Source organism: Pyrgilauda ruficollis, unplaced genomic scaffold (genome assembly GCF_017590135.1).
Source record: "Pyrgilauda ruficollis isolate IOZ18807 unplaced genomic scaffold, ASM1759013v1 scaffold36, whole genome shotgun sequence".
Taxonomy (NCBI): Eukaryota; Metazoa; Chordata; class Aves; order Passeriformes; family Passeridae; genus Pyrgilauda; species Pyrgilauda ruficollis.
The window spans coordinates 5,925,343-5,951,078 of record NW_024525045.1 but is presented as its reverse complement, the minus strand read 5'-3'; the positions used below and the strand labels follow the sequence as shown (position 1 = coordinate 5,951,078).

The 25,736-nt window shown below is 42.8% G+C and overlaps 1 protein-coding gene across 1 annotated transcript in view; it reads right to left on the bottom strand.

Annotated features, from left to right (window-relative positions):
• EPHA4 (EPH receptor A4) overlaps nt 1-25,736 on the bottom strand; it is a 104,803-nt gene that overhangs the window by 7,920 nt on the left and 71,147 nt on the right. Inside the window, exons 6-15 of the mRNA XM_041475715.1 lie at nt 19,505-19,629; nt 18,196-18,355; nt 16,637-16,748; nt 11,474-11,532; nt 10,589-10,702; nt 10,223-10,408; nt 6,248-6,309; nt 5,518-5,727; nt 2,863-3,012; nt 306-499 (exon numbers count right to left, since the gene is read on the bottom strand). Coding sequence (XP_041331649.1) covers nt 306-499; nt 2,863-3,012; nt 5,518-5,727; nt 6,248-6,309; nt 10,223-10,408; nt 10,589-10,702; nt 11,474-11,532; nt 16,637-16,748; nt 18,196-18,355; nt 19,505-19,629 — 1,372 coding nt within the window. The remainder of the gene's footprint in view (nt 1-305; nt 500-2,862; nt 3,013-5,517; nt 5,728-6,247; nt 6,310-10,222; nt 10,409-10,588; nt 10,703-11,473; nt 11,533-16,636; nt 16,749-18,195; nt 18,356-19,504; nt 19,630-25,736) is intronic.

The window sequence follows — 25,736 nt, the reverse complement described above, 5'->3', positions numbered from 1 at the left end:
AAGAAGCAGCAAACTTTGATTTTCAACAGAGCTTGCCTGCATCAGGACATGCTTAAGGCTGTGCTGGGAACTGGCTCAGCGTTGGTGTGATCCAGCAGCAGCTCTGCTCACTCCCCTTCCCTGCCGGTGAGCCTGGGTGCCCCGGGGGCCACACGGAGCCAGCAGAGCCCTGCGCTCACCCACGCAGAGCAGTGTGGCTGTGCAGGCTGGCCCTGGGAGCTGTGTGCCACCTGCACTCTGCCTGTCACCTGCACCTGCCTGTCACCTCCCCTGCGCTCCCTGGTCGGTCACAGAGCAGGGCTGACCTGGAGCTCTCGCTGCCTGTCCTCTTCAGGCTGTTGGGGTTGCGAATGAGCTTGTCCAGCATGTTGACGATCTGCCCGAACTTGGGCCGGTCGCTGCGCTCCTTCTGCCAGCAGTCCAGCATCAGCTGGTGCAGGGCGATGGGGCAGTCCATGGGCGGGGGCAGCCGGTACCCCTCCTCGATGGCTTTGATCACCTGCAAACGGCACAATTAGGAACACGCTGGAGAACATCACACCTTGCTCAGTCCACCAGCTGAGTACCATGTATCCTAGGGCCATCCAGACTATGGTGACAAATCCCCAGTTAAGTGATACAACATGGAAAATTGCACTCGGACTCAGACAGCTGGTGGTCTCAGAACTGTCATTTCTCCTCAGCAACTCAAAACTGAAAATGTACCCAGAGCAGACATCAGATACAGCAGGGCAATTTGTCACAAAAAAGCACATGGGATACAGGGATGACAGATGAGCCCTGGTTAGAAATAAGCAACTAGCCTCGTTGGACAGAGGGCTGGAGCAAGAGCTCTACAGCAAGTCTTTATTATCAGTCAGTTTCGGGCGCAGTATGTTGAGACTGTATTTTCCATTTTTAAGGTACAGCAGATCACTCCCTTGCCCCCTGTCCTCATCTAGCTCATCTCTGTCAGTAAGAGAGGCCTTGCCGAGAACCTGTTCCCTCACTGCTGTATGCTCTGAGCCAACAAATGCAGAGATGGGAACCCTTTTGTGCAGCTTTACAAAAGTCCAACACATCTTAAGTATTTCATATTTAACAGAACCCAGAGAAACTCAGACTGAAATCACTTCAAACCCTCTAAAAAGCACTCCAGAGGCTCTAATGGCTTCTTAGCTCTCTCAGGAGAATGGGACACAACCAGGACTCAATTCTGACATGACAGGGACATGACCCAGGAGCCTTCAGATCTGAATTAATCAATATGACACTGCTGGCAGGACTCACCATGAGGCTACAGAGTGCTCAGAGACTGAGTTACACTAAATTCTCTCCTTCTGGACTTGTCCAATTAGTGGCTAAAATCCACTGGGAGGACAAGGTGAGGGATATGCTTGCATTATTAGCAGCTATTCAGTGACCACAAATAAAGTGGTTCTCACTCCTCCAGAAAGTATGAAGATCCTTTTGATTTCTCTTGATTCAACAGACACTGAGTATAATTTGAAAATCCACTTCTGCCTTGTTGTGAGAAGAACTGCTCTTGCCATCATTAAGGAAGAAAAAAAGGCATGTCTATGCTATGGACTGTAAAGAGTGTGCACAGACAGTAATATTGGCTTCCCCTGTCTTGTTCAAGCCAGGTTTTCCCCGTGGTCTAGCAGTGCACAGTCGCAGTGAACACCAGCCCAACATAAACAGCTCTAATAAAAGCAGCTGTTTGTTGCAGTGAGCTCCACTGCGCTGTGCAGACACGCCTGATATAACCGAGACACATCTGGTGTTTTATTTTCTTGCTAAGTCTTGATGACTTCCTGTTAGCAAAAGGAAGGCAAGATTGGGTGCCAGAAGAGACATTTCACATCAGAAGGAAATTAAAATTATATTCCCCATTTAGATTAAATGCCATCCACATCTAGACACTCTTTGAAAACGTTCAGCTCTACGCATGAAAGCAGATGACTTGTAAAATGCCTTAACCACTCCCATGGCTGTATATTCAGATTACCATTTTCTTCTTCCCCTACTTGCTTGTAAAACCCCTGGGAAAAGAATGACAGATAATCTAGGCCTCATTTTCAGTGGGATTTTTTTTTTCCATTTAATAAAAATTCTATTAGCAAAAGCTCTTATTAGCATTATTATTAAATACTCTTCTGGAAGAGCAGCCATTGTGCACAGTCCCTCTTGGAACACGGTGAAGTAGTCCAGATGGTACAGTTAAACAGGACATGCATAATTTAAGAATGGTCATTTACAAAAGCTGCTTTTTAATGCCCTCAGGGGGCAGCTATGCCATTGTCACAAGGATGCTCTGACTGATTATCAGAATTGGATTTCCTATGTGTTGATTTAGATATCCTACAAGAAATAAAATCAAATGGAAGAGTTATAAGCATAGTGGAACTTCAAGAATTAACCACCAACAGGAAGCCCAATCAAATTCAAGTGTTTTTCTCTTAAAGACATTCAGTAAACTCAAGATATAATATGAACATTCAAATCTTCCTTCTCTTGACAGTATTACAATTTAACTGTTTAAATATATTAGTTTCCCTTTCCTCCATTTTTCTTTAATTGCTATTTTTTTTATATTTAAAAGACTAAACCAAATAAACCCCGTGCACAAGGTATAGACCCTAACTTGAGAATCCCCTATTCTGTGAGCTTAGACCAAGCTTGAAGTACTCAAGGAACTTCAGTTCCAGAGAGGTTTCTGAGAAAACAGGAGTCTACCACCCATGACATTTTTTTAAAAGCCTGGAATAAACATCTTACAGCTACATAGCCATTGCCACAGAAACACATCAGCAGACATCTAAGGACAAAGATGAAGGCATGGGGAGGGGAAAGGCAGGGGAAGCTCAGAAGGACACTCACATCTTGGTTGGACATGTCCCAGTAAGGTCTTTCCCCGTAGGACATCACCTCCCACATGACGATGCCGTAGCTCCAGACGTCGCTGGCCGAGGTGAACTTGCGGTAGGCGATGGCCTCGGGAGCAGTCCACCTGATGGGGATCTTGCCACCCTGCCACCAAGGGAAGGAACCACAGGCTGGTGAGGCAATGCAGTGATCTGTGTGGCTGACACTGTTCTACGTATTCAAAATACAAAATGGTTTTGTGTGTACAGCTCCAGAACCCTTCTGAAAAACGCAGCCACTTTCTCTCCTGCTTGCCATGAAGCTGTCAGATCCAGCCAGGAGGCAATGCTGCCCATCTGCTTGCTTTAGTCACGAAGAGGAGAACCAGTAAATTGTTAAATGTATTTTTATCAGCCCTCCAAGAGATCTCTGCTTAGGGCTATGCTGAAGCCTGAGAACAAGCCAGGGGTTTTACAAAGTATATATTAGAGATTTAGTTGACAAAACAAATAAGTACATGCTGTTAATTACTATTTCCTTGCTTGCCTGTCTGACCTGTTTGGCCTGTTTCAGAAAAATGGGATTATAAACATTTTGCTTTTCAAAAAGGTAAAATAAAGAGAGGATAAACTGGGAAGATTTATGAATACAGTGGTGTTTCCCATGGGCAATATCCCAACTCCTACCAGAGATGTGAGAAGGCAAGCAAGCCTCTGGGCTCTCCCAGACCCTGGAGGATGAGTTCAACACCAAACCAGGGTTACAAGGCTGCTCTTGATACCTGTTGGAGAAATCTGCCTCTTCTTACAATACTTTTTTTTTTTTAAACAAATAAAAACACTTGGCCATCTGATTTGGGCCACTGAGGTCCTACACTGTTTAAAAAGGAACTCACTCCATCCTGTTTATCTGATTTTGCCTTAGCTGAGTGATCCCAGGCCAGAGATTTCTCCTTTTGTTTATGCTAATATGCAAGGTGTTTTTAATTGAGCTTTTGGTTTCCTGCAGTTCCATCTGGGGAATGACTTAAGCTGAACAAAGGTTTTCGGATTTTTTTCATTTGCTTTTATGCTTATTTGATTAAGTTTATTCTGGTCGTTTTTTCCCCAGCCATCTCCTAGATAGCTTTTATCCATAACTGAGTGCAGTGTGTGCATACTTAGTAGTATATTGTTCTACTATATCTCTCAAGTGTTTAATATGGACTGGTTCCAAAGGCAAGGGAAATCAAAAGGGGTCCTTCCCCTGGCTGCTTCAGCCTTTGCATCAGCCCCTTTGTGAATCAGGTTGTGGCAATATGTGCCTTGGTGACTACAAGATGCTCTCATTTTAATGAGTTACTAACAGGAGCAGAACACATCATTTTCTTTAAAAATGTTGCTTTAAAAAAATGCATTATATTGCAGCCTCTACGGTTATGCAAAAGCTTTATTCCTCCTTTCAGACACAGATGCACTGACATTGTTTATACATGGTTGTCACTCTAAAAATTGTCAATAAGCTCTTTATATTTAGCTGCTTGAGCACAGCGGAGTTAATCCAAATATCCCTGATCCTTCATTACTGATACCAAATGAAGACAATGACTGTAAAGCAAATGTCATTGACTCTCTCTAGTTTACTCCTGAGAGCCAACAATACCATATTTTCACTTGCTAAATTCAAAGAGAAGCTTTTCAGTCATTTCTGTCTTGCCCTTGTGTGCTTGTCTAAACTCTGATTTCCCTGAATACAGCTTTTCAGACCTCTGCTTCTGCTTCATCTGCCTGCCACCCTTATGAGTGAGAGATACCAAGGCTGGCCAGCATTTAATACTACAGGAGTCTATCCTTCCCTGTAATGAGCTGTGAATCCATTAAAGGATGAGTGTTGGGATTAAACAGCAAGATCTGAGTGTTGCAAACAAACTCAGCACTAGGGAGAACAGATGGAGAATGGCAGATATTTAAAAACGAAGAAAAGAAGCAATTAAAAAAGGGGACTTTATAAACCGACATTTTTCTCTTTAGGTGCATGTTGATATCAGAGGTATTGGTACAAAGGCTGGTAATGGCTGGGATGTTGTTTTGTGGCCAGAATACTTGCATTAGCCCTACTCCTTGTGCAGCATATTAAAAAGGCTTTAGCAAAATTGCCTAACAGTGGGATGCTGAAATATAGATAAAATGGGAAAGAAACAAAAAATGGGAACGCAGGACTAACACTTTTCCCAGTCCAATTCATTTAGGTCAAACTTATGACTGGCTTTTTGATGGGAAAAAGTGGATACATATTTTTAATTTTTTTGTGGCATGTCTACACCTTCTGTATCAAATGTGAGTATGAGCAGCCACGTGGAAACCATGTTTGTAGATATCAGAAGGAGCAGAAGTCCAGGCTCTAACTTCTGGCATCAGATTCCTGCCACATGCTGTATCATGATGAAGGAACAAGAGGAATACATGGGTCACATCCTCAGAAAAGAAATACTGCTGTGGCCACTCTGTAGCAGCAATAGCACATCAATTTATAGGAGCTAGGGAGCCTGGGCCAATGTTTACTTTTAGGTTGTGATTTAGGTTTTCACTTGTGACAGAGACTATTTTAAAACAAACCACTGACACCTCCCACACAGTCAGACAAAACCAACATGCAGGCACGACAACACGGCCATTTTCCTTCCCTCCTTACCCGTGTGGTGTAAGCTGCCTCGGGGTCGTCCTCCAGCACCCGGGACATGCCGAAGTCAGACACTTTGCAGACCAGGTTGCTGTTGACCAGAATGTTGCGAGCGGCGAGGTCCCGGTGCACGTAGCTCATGTCAGACAGGTACTTCATCCCTGAGCCGATGCCACGCAGCATCCCCACCAGCTGGATGACTGTGAATCTGCCATCGTTCTTCTGCATATGGGGAAAGGAGCAAAATCACAGCGCATTAAGCTAAAAGCTACATTATTGCCACTGCTGAAATTGGCAAAGAGCAGAGCTGCGGATTCCCATCTTCTCTCCAATAAAATGCAATGTTATTTCCTCGCTCTCCTCGCCAGTGTCTATAATTCACCAGTAAAGCAAAAACCCAGAGGTTCATCAGCTTTCAGTGATGCAGTATCCTCTTTGCAATGAATCTGCTTTTAATGAGTCTACAGCACTGCAATGCTTTCAAAAATGGAGGAAGTCAGAACTGTTCACATTAAACATGGATTATTTAACATCCTGCTATTTAAAAAATTAATTTATTTTATAGTCTTCCACTTTATATTTATTCTGGTTTTTGATAGAAGCAACACCAGAAAATAGTATTTCCCAAGTGCAAACATAATTTCTTTAAAACTGTGCAAGTTTCAATATCTTTCAAAGGGAAAAAAGAAAAGAAGAAGTTTCCCAGTACAAAATCTTTTTAGCTTTTGAAGAAATCACCTACCCTGAGGAAGGCATCCAAGGAGCCATTCTCCATGTACTCAGTTATGATCATTACTGGTTTACCTAGAGTGTGCAGAAAGAAAAACACAATTCCTTGATGAGCACCAATGTTAATGGGATAAAAATGGCTTGCACATGATTTTACTGCCAAGACACCTGGCTTACACAATCTAATTTAATTTGAAACGCACCAAGCTTATGCCTCAGCTGTGGGAAGCAAGAGATGAAATATTACAGGACAGAAACATTTAATGGGCTCATTTGGAAGGTTAACCCTTTGGTTGACTCATTGACAAGGTCTTTAACTAAAGTGGCTCCTGTTCCCTAAAGAATATGTGAATTGATAATTAAGAACTAAGAAACAAAGATCTGTCCAAACCTGACAAAAATCTTTAGTATTATATATTGTTTGCAGAGCAGAAAATGAAACTTGTGAATGCTTTGGTCTGTCTGTTTTTTGAAAGATCAAGGCTTTAGGCAAGTTGGAAGCTGCCAGGAGCTACAAGGTATTCCAAGACAACTGGATTCAAGAATGAAAAATGCAGGCTGTTCCTTTCAACCCTCTCTGCCCCGAATTTGTACTCTGTTTCTCTCGTTATTTATAAATGAGCCAAAGCCATTTGCCTCCTGAAGTCAGCCAGGGGCAAAATGATTCAGAGCCCTGTGTCACACACGGGGCACAGAGCTCAGCAGCACCCAGCTCCTCATGCTCAAACAGGGGCCAAGCTAGGCAACCCGAGGAGAAATGCAATGTTACTGACAGGGGGATGCTTTCTAGGCACTCTCCTGCCTAAAACAACAGCAAATACACAAATAATGCTTGATGGTGTCTTTAAGAGTTTTATAAAGGTCATACAGTGCTGAAACTGAGAACACTTAGGTGCATGCAAGGAACACTAATTATTTCATGGAGTTAAATCCTACTGCATATTTGACATGCAGGCATTTGTAGAAATAGGTCTGATAAGATCTCAAAAGTGCAATGGCAGAAGCAGAGAAGTAACTCATCAAAGGTTTAATGGCAAAAGCCCATTCCCAAGGTGAGCACTGTTAGGATGAGCACCTGACAATCAGTGCTGTCTGGCATGGCAAACCTTCCTCTCTCTCATGCTTTGCTTACAGGAACTATAGTTTTCTTCCTAAATAAAAGATGATGTCCCAGAGAAACTCAGCTTTTCCTTCTTGGAGCAGGTCTGAATATGGGAACATCATAGGGAAAGAAGGCTTCAAAGGCCAGGTCACCTAGACTGTAGATAGCTCGACTGCAACTTTGCATGGGAGGTATCAGAAGTACGTAATTTTTCCTTGCTTCTATCACCAGCAAAGATCTGCTCCAGAACAACCATTTCTAAAAATTACCCTACCGTGAAATGTTGCAGCATTTAACGATCCCCTAATAGTTTCTACCTCAGTGCATCTTTCACCAAGATTCTTTTCTCTTCATTTGTCAGGGATTTCTGGTTCTGAAGTAACCTTTTTCTAATTAGAAAACCATATGCTATAGGGACTGACTGTAGGAACATTTTACCACATTTCACTTAGGCCAACATCTATGTGCAATACGTAACTTATTTCACTCATCATTACTTATTTCACCTTTCCGGTCCCAACCTATCCTTTACAGGCCTTCTACTACTCCTGCTTTTACTTCCCTTCCCTGCTGGTATCCAAATTATTTCTGGTTTGGTCCCATGAAAGCTAGCATGCCTGTGAAATGCCATTACTGTATGTTGCACAGAAGCAATGGTATTGCATAAAGCAAACTGCTCTGGATGAAGGGTTGATTGACCTTAGCTGAGCACATCCTTAAGTAAAAGGATGTGATAAAACATCATCCTCCCACTAATTCACCTTTGAAAGCATTCTTTAGAAATCCTAGAAAGAGCATTTCTAGAGTAGAAAGAGGAAAAACTTCAACCAAATCTGCATATGGCACTGTGTCATTTATGCTTTGCAACAGCGACGGCCACCCTTCCACTGAACAAATACAGCTAAATGAGTATTAATTAACCTTCTTCAATCAAAAGATACTATGTCAACGTAGAAGGGAAAAAAGGAAGACTCTTTCAGTGCATTAACATGTAATTTCATTACTCAGGCACTTCTTTAGCAGGGGAGGGGGGATAGAGACAGGAGGGAGAAGTTACCATCAGCGAGTCAATTATTAAAGTACTTGACTAGCAGCCAATAATTTATTCATGGTTTTTTGCTGCCTCTCTCAACCCCCATCTATACCACTATTTATCTCACATTTTAATTTTCAGTTTATTAAATGCATCCATTTATCACAGCATTCAGAAAACCTATGGAGAAATGGAGATAAATGTGTTCTTAAGTAGCCCTGTTTCCCCAGGAGTGCAGCTGGCAGTAAGGGAGCCGTGTTGCTGCTGGAGCATCACTTACTGGGAGCCAGGAACGGGGCACTGCCAGGTCAGCTGCCACCTCCTCCCTCGGTGAAAATTCCCAATCATTTTAATTCACTGACAACTGCATTATGCAAATGCCTACGGCCATTTATAAGTGGAGCTGTAGCAGCTCAGGGGCTTCCAGCCTCAGTGGGATTGCAACACAACGATTCCCCTGTTGTCTTTCTTTTACTGAGGTGCTAAAAGAATCACTGTCTGAGGCAAACACCGTGGCCTGATCACAGCCCTCTTCCCCTTTGTTATAACAATCACAGGGAGAGACACTCAGACCTCCCAAATTTAAACAGAGTATTGTATTTTAATTTTAGTTTTGAGGCAGGCTCTCAGTAAAGGATGGCCAAAATTAGTCCAAACTGCTTTTTGCCTTTAAAAGCAAACTGCCACATGCTGTATGAGCCATTTTCAACTGTTGAGAGAAGGCAGACCAGGAGACAGCAACACAAATGAGCAGGGGTAAGATTTCCAGACACAAAAGTGGCAGGGTGAGTATCAGCTCTCACTGACATTCAAGAGGGGCAGAGTTTTACAGTGGAACTGATGGTTTTGATAACCTTTTATGAGAGGTACTTTGTTCTTCTAATGATATTTTACTTTTTAACTTTTCATCCACTTCAAATTTTAATTGCTCCCACTATTAATACCCTGCATTCATGTTCCTCATGCTGCAGAAGGTAAGCTTCACAAAGTCCACTCTGACAGCAGCTCACTGCCTGCTTTTTATGCTACCCTGGGCATGAGCCCCAACACCCAAAGTCTTTAGGATTATCAATCAGAGCCAGGCTTTGCCACCATGCTGCCCAGGGCAGCTGGGCAGAGACAATACCCACACCATGGCAGTGGCACCTTATCAGCTCAGAGCCAAGCACTGGTGTCTCACAGGTGCATTTCCATCTCTAGCCTACAGACAGCACCCAGCAAGCACTGTCACTCTCTAAAAAGCATAGTCAGACTTAAAAAACCCCAAACAAAGCAAACAAAAAGATCGTCCAGGTAAATTCTGCAGAGTGAAACTAGCACACCTGTAAATCAGAGAAAACAAATAAGCAAGTTTCACACTAAAACAGCTTCCTTCATTTCAAAGGCTTGCTCCTTACATCTGTGCTTTGTACTTCAAACATACGACTGTGTAGTTTTGTTTTGGTGTTTTTCCCCCATCATTTTGAATTCTTCGCTCACCATCTGCTTTTGCCTATCCTGTAACAATCATCTCAGTCTAGCAAAGATGTGAAAGATGCCTGCTTGGCATAGCAAGAAGGGATAAAAAAAAAAAAGCCAACCCCTGCAGTATTAATTCCCTCTACAAAATCTTGTACAAGCTGCCTACAGATAGAATATCAGTTGAAACCGTAAACCCATTTATAGCTGACAACAAGATTAATGACTTGTCCTGCACTGATTTCCTCCTATTAGCTATCAGTGGATCTGTTCCATCTGTCATTTTACAGGAAAGAGGGTAAGAAGGAGAAAAAAAAAAAAGCCAGCACACACCACACAGATTTAATTTCTCAGTGACTTCTAAATTGGACTTGTCATGAAAATGACCTACTTACATTTAGTAACTACACCTTCCAAGTGGATGATATTGGGGTGGTCAAATTGTCCCATGATACTGGCCTCACTCAGAAAGTCTCTCCTTTGTTTATCAGTGTAACCAGCTTTTAGAGTCTTGATAGCAACACAGATCTCTCTTTTTCCTGGCACTTTGAGACGTCCACTGCACACTTCACCAAACTCCCCTTAAAGAAAAAGGCACAAGAATCCACGGTCACGAGCCTGAAGCATGCACTTGTGTTGTCAAACTGTTATGTCAGTACATTTGGGAGAACTATCATTCAAAAATCATGGGATCACATATTCCCTAAAAGCAAACTTAAAAGTGTATTTACAGAAAAAAATGCAAAAGTTCTGGCACTTACCCACACCAATAACTTTTTCAATCTTTATGCAGGAGGCATCAATTTCTTTGGCAAATTCCCTCACAGCTTGGTTTGGATCCTCATATGTAAAAGGATCCACATATGTTCTAACACCTGCAAGGCAGAAATGTTTTATTTGAAGTCACTGATCTACATGCTGCTGAACACAGAACATATGAGACTGAAGCCTTAATGATATACAACAGCAAAGAGAGTGTACAATAAAAATGTACTGTAAGCCAGGAATGACTGATAAGGAAGGAAGGACATAAGTATTTTTTCCCCCCAGTACAATATTTTAAAGTGTAAACATTTAATATTTCCCATTATTGATGTAAGGAATCAGGCTTTTGCCAGTTAATGAGCTTTACAAATCACTGCCATCACTAGCATAATGTGTCAGGGACCTGTGAGACTAAAACACATCCCTTTTTCCTATGGGAGCCAGTAAATTCTGAGCTCAGGTCCTGGGTTTGGTACATGGAAGTAACAATAGGATTCAGTGCTGGAAAAAAGGCAGCAAAGTTCACATTCCCTTTCCTGCAGGATTGCCTCTGGCCCATTCAGAAACTGCTTTAGCAGAGTGTTGTGGGGGAAAATCCTGCCTAGAAATCAAGTGGCTAAGAACAGGTACCTTTAAATGGCAAGGAACAATGGAACAACTTGATAGACCCTTCTCCTCTCTGTACCCTCACAACATTTTACCCAGACACTTCTATTTTCCCTGTTACTGGAGTAAATAAATTTCAAAGCAGGATGTTTCCAAGAGGGGAAAACAGAAACCTGTTCTCCTAAAGAGGAATGCAATCCCCTATTTGCCGAGCACCAGAACATGAGCCATGTTTTACAACCCAAACCAAAACCTCCAAGCACCGGGCCTTTTACCTTGGTTCAAGTGTTTCTCCTCATCTGCCTCTTGCTTTGCCTTGCTGTACTTACTGCGCCTGCCAGAACAAAACACAGCAAGTGAGTGCAAAAGCAGGATCTCACTCTGGAACAAGCTCAGTTGTCCTGACCTGCAGAGACTTGAGCTGCTGGCACCTGCCACAGCCATGACACAACACACAACCAGGGCAGGAGGATCCTCACACTCCCCTACGTGTTATTGGCATCAACAGAGCATCAAAGGAAGCACAAATCTACTTGTATCTCAGCATTTAAAGAAAGAAAAAGAAGTTCGTGCTTCAGCTACTTTTTCTTCAAACTTACTTTTGCAATTGAGGGCCCAAATTGCTTTTCTGCCCAACCACACAGGGATTCAAATGCTACAGCATGGAGGTGTTTTGGTAGATTGACTTTCAAACATCATTAGGCAAATGCCAACATCAATACACTTATTTAACTGCACATTTAAATCTGGAAACAAGTCTCTTAACACAGAAATCAGGATCTCAGCAGAAAAAAAGGAAGAACTACCAACCCTGACCATCAAAAATTAAGATCCCAAGGATTTTGCTTATTCTTTTAATCACTGCTTAATTGAAGGGGCTGAAGAACTCCTGATGGCAGAACTCCTCTACTAACTCTCTGAGCTGGAGGCAGCAACATAGCAGAGTATGTTAATTCTATAGATTACTACTTCTACACCTACACCTGTGATACTGTAATCTAGTTATGCATTTAATTAGTTCAGCTTTCAGCTCCAATGGACAAGGAGCACTACAAAAAGCTTATACAAGAAGTTAGTCCATTAGGGAGGATATTTAGAAGTCTGCTCTGCCAAATGTGTAGGAATTTGAAGTTGCCCAGCATTCAGTGGAATGTAGATGCAGAGAAATGATTTGGGTTTTTACCCACCCATCCTTGAGTGTTCAGAACCAAGCACAGAACAGACAGTGCTGAAGAGAAGGGTTTACTGTTGCTTACTCTCAGTTTGCCTGTTCCTGGGAAATCCAAGTTTCCCAGTCAGAGGTGGAGAAAAGAGGGAAGACAGAAGGAGAAATCAAGCCTGGAGAACAGGAGGGGAGAATGGTACTGCCAGCAACGTCCAGCTGCTGCCTGGAGTGGGGCAGGGGACAACCAGGCCTGCCAGGGACAGCAGGGTGACACTGGGTTCATTAATAGGCTGAAAATGGTGCATAAGGAGAAGAAGAAAATGGGAGCAGGTGCAACAAAGACCTGTAAGATGTGAGTTAAAAGGGGTCAAAAAACTCACAGGTAACAGAAAGAAAAGACATAAGTGCAGCAAATCTCCCTGAGTCTTACCATACCTCTCCTGTCAGCAAAACCCCTCTGCCCCTTAGCAAAAAGCATCTCACTTCCCACTCTGCACCTGCCCTGGGGGGAATGGCAGCTTCCCACTGCTGTCAGCTGGGAGGCCACTCCCAGCCTTTCCCTTTGCAGTCCTCCTGCTGGGTTCTACAACACACTATGCCAAGAACAAAACAATACAAATTAACCATTAAACAGAAGGAAAAAAGTCCTGTTTGACATGTGACAACAACCTGATCTTCGAACCAAGCATCATAGCTCTCAACATTGACAGGACTTGTGTTCAGACAGAAAAAGCAGGTACACATCCAACCATAAACCAGTAGGAGCTTCTTCTCTTGAAACACAAATGGCTCCAATCACAAAAGAGCATTATTAAAAGCCACACTGGATCCAAACATCCATTTAAACAGATTATTTGCCCCTGAACTTACAGCACTGGTATAACAGTGCCGAGTGAAATAATGGGATGATGTTCTGCTGCCAGCTACTGAACTGAGTAAGAAGGAAGAGGCAGCACAAATCTCACCCAAGGCCACAAAAGACCAGGCCAGCTAAGGGGACTGCAGAGATGGTTTCAGGTAGAAGGAAAGGAAAGAAGAAAGGAAAAAGAGGGAAAAAGAAGATTCTGCATTTTAATCAGGATGCTTCAAATTAATTTTATTAATGTTCAGGCACAGATGGGAAATACAGAATGCTAACAGACTTTGCATGAAAGCATTTTAAGTATGAAAAACATTCTCTTTGTCTTATTTTTAAAAAGTACAAGCACCCTCACAACAGATTAAAAAATAACCCTCCCCCACCAAAAGACAGCAAAAAGCAGAGGAAAACAAAGGGATTACTGTTCAAGCAATGTAATTGTAGCTTATTAAGTTTAAATAATACCTTCTAAACTAACTACCTACTTCCACCTCTCACCGTGTCACCTGTTGACCTCTCCTGCCCGGCTTTGGGCAGGACACTGCTGTGTGCCATTGTCCTGGAGAGCAGCCCAGGAGCCACGGGGCACAGGGCTGGGGCTGCCTCTGGGGCAGCTCACCTGAGTGGCAAAGGGAGCCTTTGTCACAGAGCTGAATGCCCTAATTACCGGGATTTGGGCAGTGGTGATTAAGTAGCCGGCATTCAGAAAAGAACACAGAAGCTTTCAGGAACTGCAGGGGTCAGAGACAGGCAGAGCTACAGGTGGGGCTGGTGATGAAGAGGAGTTAACAGCGGGGGAATTAGCAGGCACTGAGGTGAAACAGCAGGACCTGGTTGCCATGCCCCTGCTCCCACCGCCTCCTTCCCACACAAAGAGGGATGGAGGGCTCAGGACCAGGCTGGCAGAGCACCTGCTCCAACACCACCGGAAAAACGTGGGCAAATGTGCCACCAGAGCAAAGATAAATCCATTTATCAGCTGGAAGAATTTCAGAGAGAAACTTTTCCTCAGAGAGAGGATTTGGTCAGACCATCTTACTACACGCAAGCCCTTTTAGAAGGTATCTCTCCCTGTTTTACACTTCCCCGAATCCTTTACAACTCATTTTGAGATGCTGCAATTTCCCTCAGCATTCTTTCAGAGGAGGGTTTAGGACCACCCACGCCATGTCCTGCCCGCTGCTCCATGGATGTCCCCATCCAAACCTCGGGAAGTTTAAAGGAACATTAGGCAGATTGGTTCTCACATAGCAGGGCAGAGCCAAACAGCCTGAGCTGCCTGAAGGCAAAGTCCTTTGACTATTTCTGCTGTAAAGATGAATTTTGGGATTTGAACAATGTCTTGAAAAAAGCATGAGGCTAAATTAGCAGTAATAACCCAGTGTTCAAAAGTGGGCACCCACAGCATATGCCCTGTTCCCACACTGGCTCATGGATGCACAGAGGCCGTGTCTGCAGGCCAGAGCACAGGCTTGATTGTACAAATATGACTTTTAGGTCATGGTTAGATTACAAAACCTTCGCATGGGGACTCTCTGGACAGAAAAGCTTTTTCTCATCTGAAGTAATTTTGGAACAAAGTATAATTATTTTGCTATTAACTTCTGCTGGCATAGGAACACCGTGAAATATCCCCAAAGTCCACACCTCTAAATGACATTGTGATAGTGGTTAAAACCATTAGAGTGACAGTGACTGTTAAAGTAGATTCTGTTTATTGAGAGCTACTTCCAGCTACTGGAGAGCTGTGTATTAAGGGCTATTAATTAGCAAGGCACCATGCATTAGTATGCACAGAGTAGTTTCACTGTCCTAGTATTTCATTCATCTTGCTCTGTCTTTCCCCTTCCCTGGCCCCTCTGAGAGAGACCAGTGCAGAGCCACGGGACATCCCCGAGCCCATGGCCACCAGAATGTTTTATCTCCACTGCCACCAGTGCCTGGACCGGGTTTTGTCCCTGCTGCCCACCTGCTCCGGGGTGCCTTTGTGTGACTGCAGGCTCTGGGCAGAGATAAGTGAGCAGACAGCCCTGGGCAGACCTGTCTGAGCCCAGCAGGTCTGTCAGCACCTGGCTCCAGGCAGCCTCTCCTCTGACAGCTTTATGGCCGATCCTAACGAGAATCAATACGAGGGCAAGGGGTTGACAGTTCATTTTCTAAAGAGTGATCCATTGAGGGCCAATCACCAAGCAGTGTTTATCAGCCTTGGGAAGAGACATTTTTTTTATAGGGGGAGAAGGGGAAGGAATCATCTCAAAGCAGCTCGACAGGCTCAATTCTCCAAGGTGGCGACTCATAATTAGAAATCCAATGTATCCTGCTATCAATCCTACCTTAAATAATAAAGTGATCAATAAAAGCGAGAGAAGATTAAGTCATCAAGCTCAGTGATGCTATTTTCTGTTGCAATGGCTTTTAATAAACCTGTCTCTCCACACCACATTTTCATATGTTCTGTTCTTCTTTGCTCTTGCCAGCATGGAGGCTCTGAGTTGAACACCCACAGAAAGTGATCACAATGCATGTCTACTTTCCAGATATTACAATCATAGTCACTTAACTGCTCCCCAGGACAATTTAAAGAGAGCAAATGAAGAGGAGTTTGAGTGCATTTGCAGCTGATGCCATTAAACTGACCAACAGAGATTGACAAAATGTGCATCGCTCAGATCCCAGGCTTCAGATGCAGTAATGACACAAGCAGTTTTATCTCAAAATTACACTGAAGCAAGATCATGCTGATCTTTTTAAATGAGATTGAACACAAAGATGAAGACAGAAACATTCACACTGTGTTTCTGCTACACTGTCCTCCCACTCACAGGATTGTTCCTGATGCCTGGGTTGAATCTGGGAGAATGAACAAGCACTCGGTAGAAGATTATGGTGCTGCATCCATGAAATAGCCATCGATGCAGCTCTGCTGTGTTACTGCATCTGATGCTGAATGACTGTGGCTTCCATTTTACAGTGATATCCCCTCACACAGGAAGGACTAGTACAGACTCACAGACTAACACAAAAATCACCAGCACAGCAGTCTGATGGCTTAGTTAACAAAACTGCCGTTGTTTGTTCCCTGTCTGTCAGCAGTCAGTCCAAGAAAATCTACTGCACCCATACCCATTAAACTTAACTTCAAATTACACTAACCACAGATCTCTAGCTGGCTTGCTTCTCAATGCCAGTTATTGGAATCAGCTTTGCATTTGAAGGGCAAATAGAGCTGGAACTATTGTCATTACATCACATGCTGCTTGGTACTAATGTCGAGAAGATCAAAGCTACACGGGAGAAGGCTTGTAATGCAAATGTACTGTTTATGATGCTAATCAAAGAATTTAGCTTTGTTTGGAGGAGACAAAAAGCTCCCTGATGAAAGAGAGAGAGGGAGAGAGAAGCTTAAGTTCTTACCTCCTACTGATGACAAAGGCTGCAATGAGAATGACCACAAGAACAACACTGCCAGCCACTGAAACAAGCAGCACTGTGGGATTGGTACCATCGCCAATGATGGGAGAAGGAACTGAAAACAGAAAAGGGAGCATTTGTGTCAGACAACCTCAAAAAATCAACCTAGGTAGCACTCAATTGGGCTTTCTGGCTTATGAAGGCAGTTTAGAGTACCACTCACATCTACTTTATTATATAGTCATTTGACACAATTTTTCCAACTGCTAATGAGCTGAAGACATGATGTTTGATAATTATTTGGGGAACTTCAGTTCACCAGGAACAAGGACTCTCTCTCCTTCTCCCCTCCAGTGCTGCTCAGAGGGTATAATGACTAATTTTTTTTTGCCTTTCTAATTGCTTTCCACTCTTCTTTCCTCCTCCTTTTTCTTTCAGGGGGGACCAGATGATCACTCCACAACTGACAGTAGCAGAGTAAGTAATTTTAAAATGTCTACTCTCTTCCTGATGGATTGTTTTCAGTTGTTAACATCCTGAATGATATTGCCACTAACTGGCATGACCTTAACTTGATTTAAGGAGACCTCTGTGTCCAAAATAAAATAGGTTTGGTCACAGTGCCTTTCTGCCACTGAAAAGCACACATTTTGGGGGCTAAATCTGCATGTTTCCTTGAGCAAAGTGAAAAGCCTTATTGACAACATAGTTTGAACATTCTTGTCTTCATATAACTGTCTAAAGAAAAGTGCAAGTTTGGGAGCTGATGTAGGACACCTTGTAGGACAATAGCTTGTAAAGGGGAGTAACAGGGTTCTATTCTCCTTGAAATAAGATATTCCAGAAATGTGCAAATGTCTGCTTTTCAGAAAACAAAATCTCTCAAGCATCAATGGCTTCCAAGTGCTTATGGGGTTCCTGTTTCCTTATACCACAGTGCAGTACTGTCACTGCTAGAATCTACAATACAGTGTGGCATTCACATTCTCTGGAAAAATCCCTTTTGCCCAGGATTTTTCTCCTAGGAAGCTGAGAAGCCTCAGAGAAAAAGGAAAGCAATTATTATTTCAATTGATTTTCCTGTGTTTTGCTTGTCTGGAATGTGTTTGGAGACTGTTTACTAACAGGTGATTGTTTCACTAGTTTCTGGTGTGAGTTATTTTGACACATTGGCCAATCAGTGCCAAGCTGTTGGGACTCTGGAGAGAGTCATGAGTTTTTAACTATTATCTTTTTAGCATTCCGTGAATATCCTTTCTGTATTCTTTAGTATAGTTTAGTATTCTTTAATATAATATAGTATCACAAAATAATAAATTAGCCTTCTGAGAACATGGAGTCAGATTCATCATTCCTCCCTGCAAATACAGTAACACAGAGTATCCAAATAGATGTCTCAGGCCAGCCTCACGCCACCACCAACACCACGTGGCCGTGCAGGAACATCACCTCAGAGCGCTCACACCACAGCCCAAGCATCCAACGGGAAACTCCCCGCACACAGCCCATTGTATCTGCACCCTCTGCTGCAGGAGAAGCAGAACGGGGTGGGAGTGCACTACCTGTGTTAGTGGTGAACTCGAAGGGCCCGCTGAAGTCTCCGTAGCCTGCTGCTGTCCGGGCCCGCACGTGGAACACGTAGGAGGTCAGGGGGTTGAGGCCTTTGATGTCCGTGTTCCTGGAGGCCGTCTTCACGATGCGATAGCTGCGCTCGTTCTGGTCCTGCCACGGCAGAGCACAGGGTGATGGAGCCAAACTGTGAACCTGGAACCCCACTGCCTTGCCAAAGCTGTCACATGGAAGATGAGTAACAGCAATGGAATTCTCAAAATACATCCTGAGGGCTCCTGCTGCTGGCCTTGTTCAATCCCCCAAGTGCACAAGGCTCTGAGCAAGCCAAAAAAGGAGGATGAGGCAGTACGTATGATGCTCATATATCACTGATTATTTAAGAAGTCACACAGTGAAAACCTTTGGAAAACAGCCAAGCATTCAAATAGGATCCTCTTGATGAACAAGCACATTTTACTCACACATGCTGGCACTTTCTTTTTCTTTCTACCAGCCAGAAGCCATATAAAGAAATGATAAAAATATTTTAAAAAAGAAAATACTTAGAAAACATCTTCCAGAAAGTCCATTATTAAAAATTATTCTATTTTTGGCTGGAAAATCTATCAGAAAATGTAATAATCTAGCTTCCCTGCAAATCAGATGCCTCTTAATGTATGTGGAAAGCAAGTAAGTGATTTTTTTTAAAATAAAAAAATTAGAAGTATTCATGTGCATATGAGAGACAGCACGCACAAGCAAGAGCAGGTAATTGTTCATTTTTGCAGAGACCCTTCAAAGAAAATAGCTCTTTTCATAATTCCCTACTTGAGAAGTTATTTGAAGGAATAACATCTCCCTCTAACTTGGAAAGTATGAAGAATCTAATTTTCTCTCCTTATTCTCTATTAAAAGCCAGCCAGTCCACACTATCACTCTAAGCAGGAGCTGTCGGCAAACAGATCTTATTATTATGACTCTGTTATATACTTCATTATTATACTTCTGTCTATGAAGTAAAGCTAATGTCTCACTTCTGCCTAACACTATTGACTCTCATTATAAATGTGATTGCTATAAAAGCTGTTTCTAGGTAGGAAAGAAATCACAAAATAAACTCATGCCATACAGCAGGAACAGCCTATGAGTCTTACTCTTTCAAGCAACCATTCAAGTGCATGAAATCTTTAATTGGATTTTATTAAACTGAATCTATTTCATTTCAAATGATGGAATCCTATCTGGAGATAAACCGCAGTGGAATGGATTAAAAAAATCTGTGCCCAAGCCCACCCTGGCTTGTCCATTTTTCAGCAGTACCTTTTCATAGTATTTGACCTCATACTCCAGGATGACTCCATTTGGCCTGTCAGGTTCCAGCCAAGCCAAGGCAACACTGTGCCTTGTTATCTCCTTAGCCTGGATCAATGCAATTGGGGACGGAGCTGCCAGGAGAAAAAAACCCAAACACAAAGAAACATTATAAGCAATCATTTAGTTTTAATGAGGAACATGTATTTTTAGTTGTAACTTTCACAACATGAGCACTTTCAGAAATTGTGTTTTTCTTGGGGGGTGGGGGTGAGAGGAAATTAGAAACATTAAAGATTTTTTCTTGTTTTCTCTACCAAAATGACATTTAATCATCTCTAAGAGAGATTGGGTTTGGACGCTGGACAGTACTAGATAGGTGGGTTTTGAAGTAACAACACAGCTGTCTAAGCACTGCAATGTTCATGAGACCCAGGTAAAAACCTTCATATGAGATCATGGTACTAAAAGGATCTCTTGTTTTTGTCCTGTGTCATTTTGGTCCAGTCACTCTCTACTTCCATCTCCTAAAATTACTGATGTTATTCCATTAGCTACTTACTTTAAAGGAACTATGAAGTTCCTGAGGTTCCAATCCTGTTTTCTCTAAAGCTGAGAAAATATTGCCACTGAATTTAGTAAGGCCAGAGTAAAGCTGAATACATATGAATTTAGGCCCTCCCACTAAAACCTGGAAACTTGTATTTCAACAGTCTGAGCAAATTTGTGCCCCATAACTTGCCCTGCTTACACCCAAATCTGTGAGCAGTCCCTGGAAAATGGCCAAGGGCCAGATTCTGGTTTTGGTAGCTCCTTCCCAGCCAAAAGATACCAGAGACTGGTCCAGTGTTGCCAAAATGGCATCTCCTGACCCTGTCGCATGTGGTGCTGCATTGATGCCGCGAATAGAAGAGCAGGATTGCTCTTACCACCATGGGTAAGGGCTGCAGCATTTTTGGAAAAACTACCTAGCAACAAGCTAAACTCCAAGACCCTTTAAACTGTATCTGTGTCAGTAATAAAGGCTGCAATGAAGAAGATAATGGAAAACATCTCTTTGTGCACCGTGCACAGCCTAAAGAGCCCCTGCTAATGCTGAAGTTCAGGTTTCTGACTGGCTGGAGGACAATGCCTTCTCCCTTTGCCTGTGATAGCAGCAGATTCATGGCTGTGCTGGGGAACGGGTTTCTGAAGATTTATGAACCCGGCTGCCCCTTTCTTGCTGTTGTGTTGCTGTGTGGTCACATCTCTAGCCAGCTGTTATCAAGCTCTTTTGATGCTGACAATAGCTGGTATAAATGGTGGAGTCTCCAGGGATAAAAAGGGACATTCATGAAATTTTTAATCTTATCTAACAAAGCTGTCCTGTATAACCAGAGATTAGAGGTCTTCCTAAATTGAATATATTTCTTCTTTTGTCCCCTGATGCTGTAGCTGCTCTTTTTCCCCCACTTCCCTTTCTTTTTGTTTCTTTTTCTACCTTTAACTTTGGAATGATGACCCATGAAAATGTTATAAAGTTAAAAGTATCCTTGAAACAGATATCCTTGAAAACTACCAAGAAAGGCAAATAAATAAAACAGCCACTATAAATGAAAGGAAAATTGAATGTTGAAAGCCTCAAACCTACTTGACCATATCAGACAGTTCTGATGGAAGTGAAAATAACCGGTAGATGCTGCAGTCACAAAAGGGTGTCTCCTCTTGATGTGAAATCATCAGGGAGCTGCTTCCCGATTTACTATTTGACAGTTTGGCATCTCTGTTAGAAATGCCTCCAAAACCTTTATCTCTTTTTTCCTTGTCTGTCTCTCACAGGCAAAGGCAAACACTGAATGACAGAGGAGACTATAAACACACAGCCAACAGGGAGGATCCAGGTGTGCTCCATCAAATTATATCTGTGGCACAACTGCAAACCTACTTAATAACCTCACACTTCCTCAAGAGAGGATCAAACCTTTTTTTAATTCCCGTCTGCAATAAGAATACTGCTCAGCTAATAAATTAGAAATCCGATTTGTTACCCTAAAACGCACATGCACACGCCATTACTGATAAACCAAGTGGAGAGAAATCTGCTTAGTTAATCACTGCCTCATGCAGGGCACACAGCAATTCTTTTTACTGAGAATCCATCACTTATGCTGGTCTGACCTCAAGAACTGTAGAGAGAAAGTTCCCTTTCTTTCCTTTATCCTCTCTTTAACCTCCTTGGTTTGCCATTTCATTTCAGCAAGCATCTATATTGGAATTTAGTGAGTCCTTCAATATTGGGCTGGTAAGTGCTGTATGAAAACACATTTCTTCTCTGTTGTAAAATGGCTATTTGCAGCAGAAGAATTTATATTAACTTAAACCTTCTAGTGAAAGACTCTCAGCTTTATATAGCTTAACAAGTGATTTCTCACTTCTCCCAAAAAATGGACAGCTGATCTTAGGCACTACACCATACTGGAATAAACAATATGCCCCTAGTCTGCAGGACACAAAAAGGACTTGTACATCAATTCCTTTGTTACTCCTTTCACTTTTAAGAATGGCCCTTTTTTTTCCTCCCTGCCCTTTATATGCAAATTCATCCTCCTTAACTTTTAGTGTCTTCTTTTGTCCTGGATTCTGCAGGTGAGCCATTTGTTCCTGACTTTGTTTTGACTGCACATCCTGCCCCTCTATACGCTATAGAGAAACCCTACGAATGCCAAGTCCAACTACAGAACTGCAAGAAGCTCTTCAGGAGTGACATCCCTGCAGCACAGACCTACAGTGGTCTGTACAGGAGGATGGTGAAACTCTGAGGACCTTGAGGAGCTGGACCCAGTACCCACAGGTACTACAGTTATCCCACTGCATGGATACAATCCTCAGTTACCAATTCCACTTTATTTATGCAAGTAGCCCCACAAATCAGTGTTGTTTTTTCCCTTGTTTTTTTCAAGATCCACCATCTGACCTGAAAGACTGGACTCCTGGAAGAACACCAGTTTCTCCTTGCACATGTACCACCAAAGGGCATAAGAGTCTGGTCAATATTGTCCAGGACAAAGAGGACATCAGCACTGCCAGCTCAACATGGCACTCCAGGCAGCAGACACAGCCTTCTGAGTGAGCTTGTGCAAAATATTTACATTCTTTGTTCTTCTGCCTTTTGCCTTTAAATTGCCTCTTAGGGATGATGTGAAGATAAACATGTAACAGGTTGTAAAATGATGCTTTGATCACAAGCAGAATAAAAGACAGAATACTCTCCTCTATGTGCGTGGGCTAACTGTTCATTAGATGCATACATTCCTACATAAAACACATTGAGGACAGCTTGACCAAAAAAAATAACATTCACAATTAAGGTGTTCACAGTAAGATCCCATGAAAATGATGGAAGGGAGCAGGAGATCACTTTTTCTTTCACCTTTTGCACTTTCCTCCACCCTGCTCCTTTATGTTTGGAAAGGAGCAGAAAGCAATGACTTGTTTGTCAATCATCACTGCTTACAACAGCCAGCTTTCTGTCACACGTGCACAGACTGCACACACCAAGCACCAATTCTACCAGAACAGCCCATTTCACAAAATGAGGTATTTTGGTGTCTAAAAAGTGGTCTACCCTTGAACAAAAGCACCAAGTGTAACTTTCCTGAGTTCAAAGCTCAGCAGTTCCTCTCCCTTAAAAACCCCACTCCCTACTGATGTGAATGTTGCAATTTTCTTTCATCTACTTCCTCAATAACCTGCCATTAAACACCTACTAGTAGTTTTATTACCTCAGTTCTGAGCTTGTGGCCTACAGAGAGAGAAAGGGCACAGATGTACTACAGAAACTTCACCCAAATGCCATAAAGCCATGTCCCAAGGCTAGCCAGTGCTGAATTGTAGCAGTTTTGAGGCACTTTAAAGGATGGCAGAGGCAGAGTGTCAGTTTTTCATTACTGCTTCAAATTAGGAGGGGTGGGGGGGAATGGAAAGAGGAAAAAAACAGGAAATAAATAGATGCAATAAAGTCTCTGGCATGTAGGCATCCATGAGTGAAAACAGCCCTTTATAAAACTACAGCACATGAGTACTCAGATATCAAAGATACACAATGCCCAGTGTTTTATTGAAGATGCCTTCTTACCCACAGCAGGGTTTACTTTCCATTCCTCATGATTTGAATTTAAATGGATCATGTTTACTCAAGGGGTCTTTCACTGACTGAAAAATATACCCACAGTTTGTACATTATCTCAGCTAAATTCAAATAACATATTTAAATTTAATTACTTGAAGCTTAGGGGTTTTCATGCTTTTCTTTATTCCCTCAATTGCACACAACACTTATTTGTTCTTATCAATGGCTATGCGCTTTGTCAAGCATCAAAATTAAATGCTTGAAAGCACTAATGATGTTACTGTGATTAAGGGTTTTTACCTTCCAGGGTAGATACTAAAAGCCTGCTCGGATATTAATTACTTAAAAAAAAAAAAAGAAAAAAGGAGAAAAAAAAAGGAAAATATTTCTGAGAATCTAACACTGAAGAAAAGTCCTCTTAGAAATCAAAGCAAGAAAATAAAAGGTCTTTCATTAAAAAAAATCTTCTCTTGATTAGGACACAACATATTTACGGGAACCTGGCACATTTCATTGACTATTTACCTTGTAACACTGTGGGTGTTTACACGAGATTTTGTAAATTATATTAGTAAATAATCTCACAGCAGGAAAATTATATACAGCACAAAGAATCAAATACAGTTTTAATAACTTCTAAAGGCCCATGCTCTGGGCCAGATTCTGATCATTTTATTCACGTAAGAGGGCATCTTAGTTGACTAGCTGTCACACTGACTTCAAATCGAGGGAATGCCCAATGCTCTTTAGTTACATAAAACTATGCACATAGTTTTACATAAAACTAAAACATATTTACCAGAATAAATTAAAAAGAAGGCAGTCTCTTTCACAGAATCACAGCATTGTTAGGGTTGGAAGGGACCTCTGGAGATCATCCAGTCCAATCCCCTGCCAAGGCAGGGTCACCTAGGCAGGTTACACAGAAATTAATCCAAATGGGTTTGGAATGCCTCCAGAAGGGGAGACTCCATGACCTCCCTGGGTGGCTGTTCCAGTGCTGCTCTTCCTCATGCTGAGGAACTGCTTATGTTTTAATTTATGGCCTTTGCTCCTTGTCCCATCACTGGGCACCACTGAAAAGAGCCTGGCACCATCCTCTTGGCACCCCTTTGAGATCTCGTTATTGCATTAATGAGATCTCCTCAGTCTCCTCCAGACTAACCAGTTCCCAGTGTCTCTCCTCATGAGGGAGATGCTCCAGACCCCTCATCATCTTTGTGACATCCACTGGACTTTCTCCAGTCACTCCTTTTCATTTTTGTACTGAGGATCCCAGAACTGGACACAGCACTCCAGATGCGGCCTCACTGGGACCAGAAAACACTTTAGCATGACCACAGTTCCAAACATATGCAAAGCATATGTACAAGGCATGTATGCTCATCAGGACAAGCACAGGAAAGGCTCCTGCACGTGTGTGAGGCGATGTGCACTCCCAGATTAGATGTCTGTGCACATCTGAAGAGCCAAGCTGGAGTCTGGCATTCCCATTCCTCACTGTCAGCATGACAGCTACGCCTTCTCCCAGGGACCTGCCAGAGTCTGTGGGCTGCCTCTGCGCTTTAAAAACTAACCACATGCATATTTGGGGCTTTTTTCATTATTCCCTCTGTAAAAGTGGAGCAAACATTTGTACTAGTGATGATTGGACCAGGTTAGGACTTGGACAAGGATCTAGAGGGCTGATTGCTCAACCAAGCCACTGGAAGCTTCCCAAGACATTCCCGAGTGCTCTGTCTTCCCACCGTCTGCCTCTCCTTCCCCCAGGAATGACGACTGGCGAGGAACGCCTCCCAGCCTGGAGAGTGAGACACGCCAAGATTCAGGGCAGCATTTTCACGCTTTTAGTGTTTAAAGCAAAGACTTTAAATCCCCGCCTGTGGAGTAAAGTGCCCGAGGTTATCCACCCACACACCAAAATCCCGGCCGGCGCAGGGAGAAGCAGTGGGACAGCTGAGCTTGGCCTCCTTCTCCCGATCCCTTTAACCAGCTCTAATGCTGCTGAGCTGAACTTTCCCTCCTGCTTGCTAGAAATTACACTGCTGAGGGAAAGCACCAGCTTGGCCACAGGATATTCTCACAGGACACCTTCATCCCAAAATAACAGGCACAAGGGATCTTCCTGTGCTT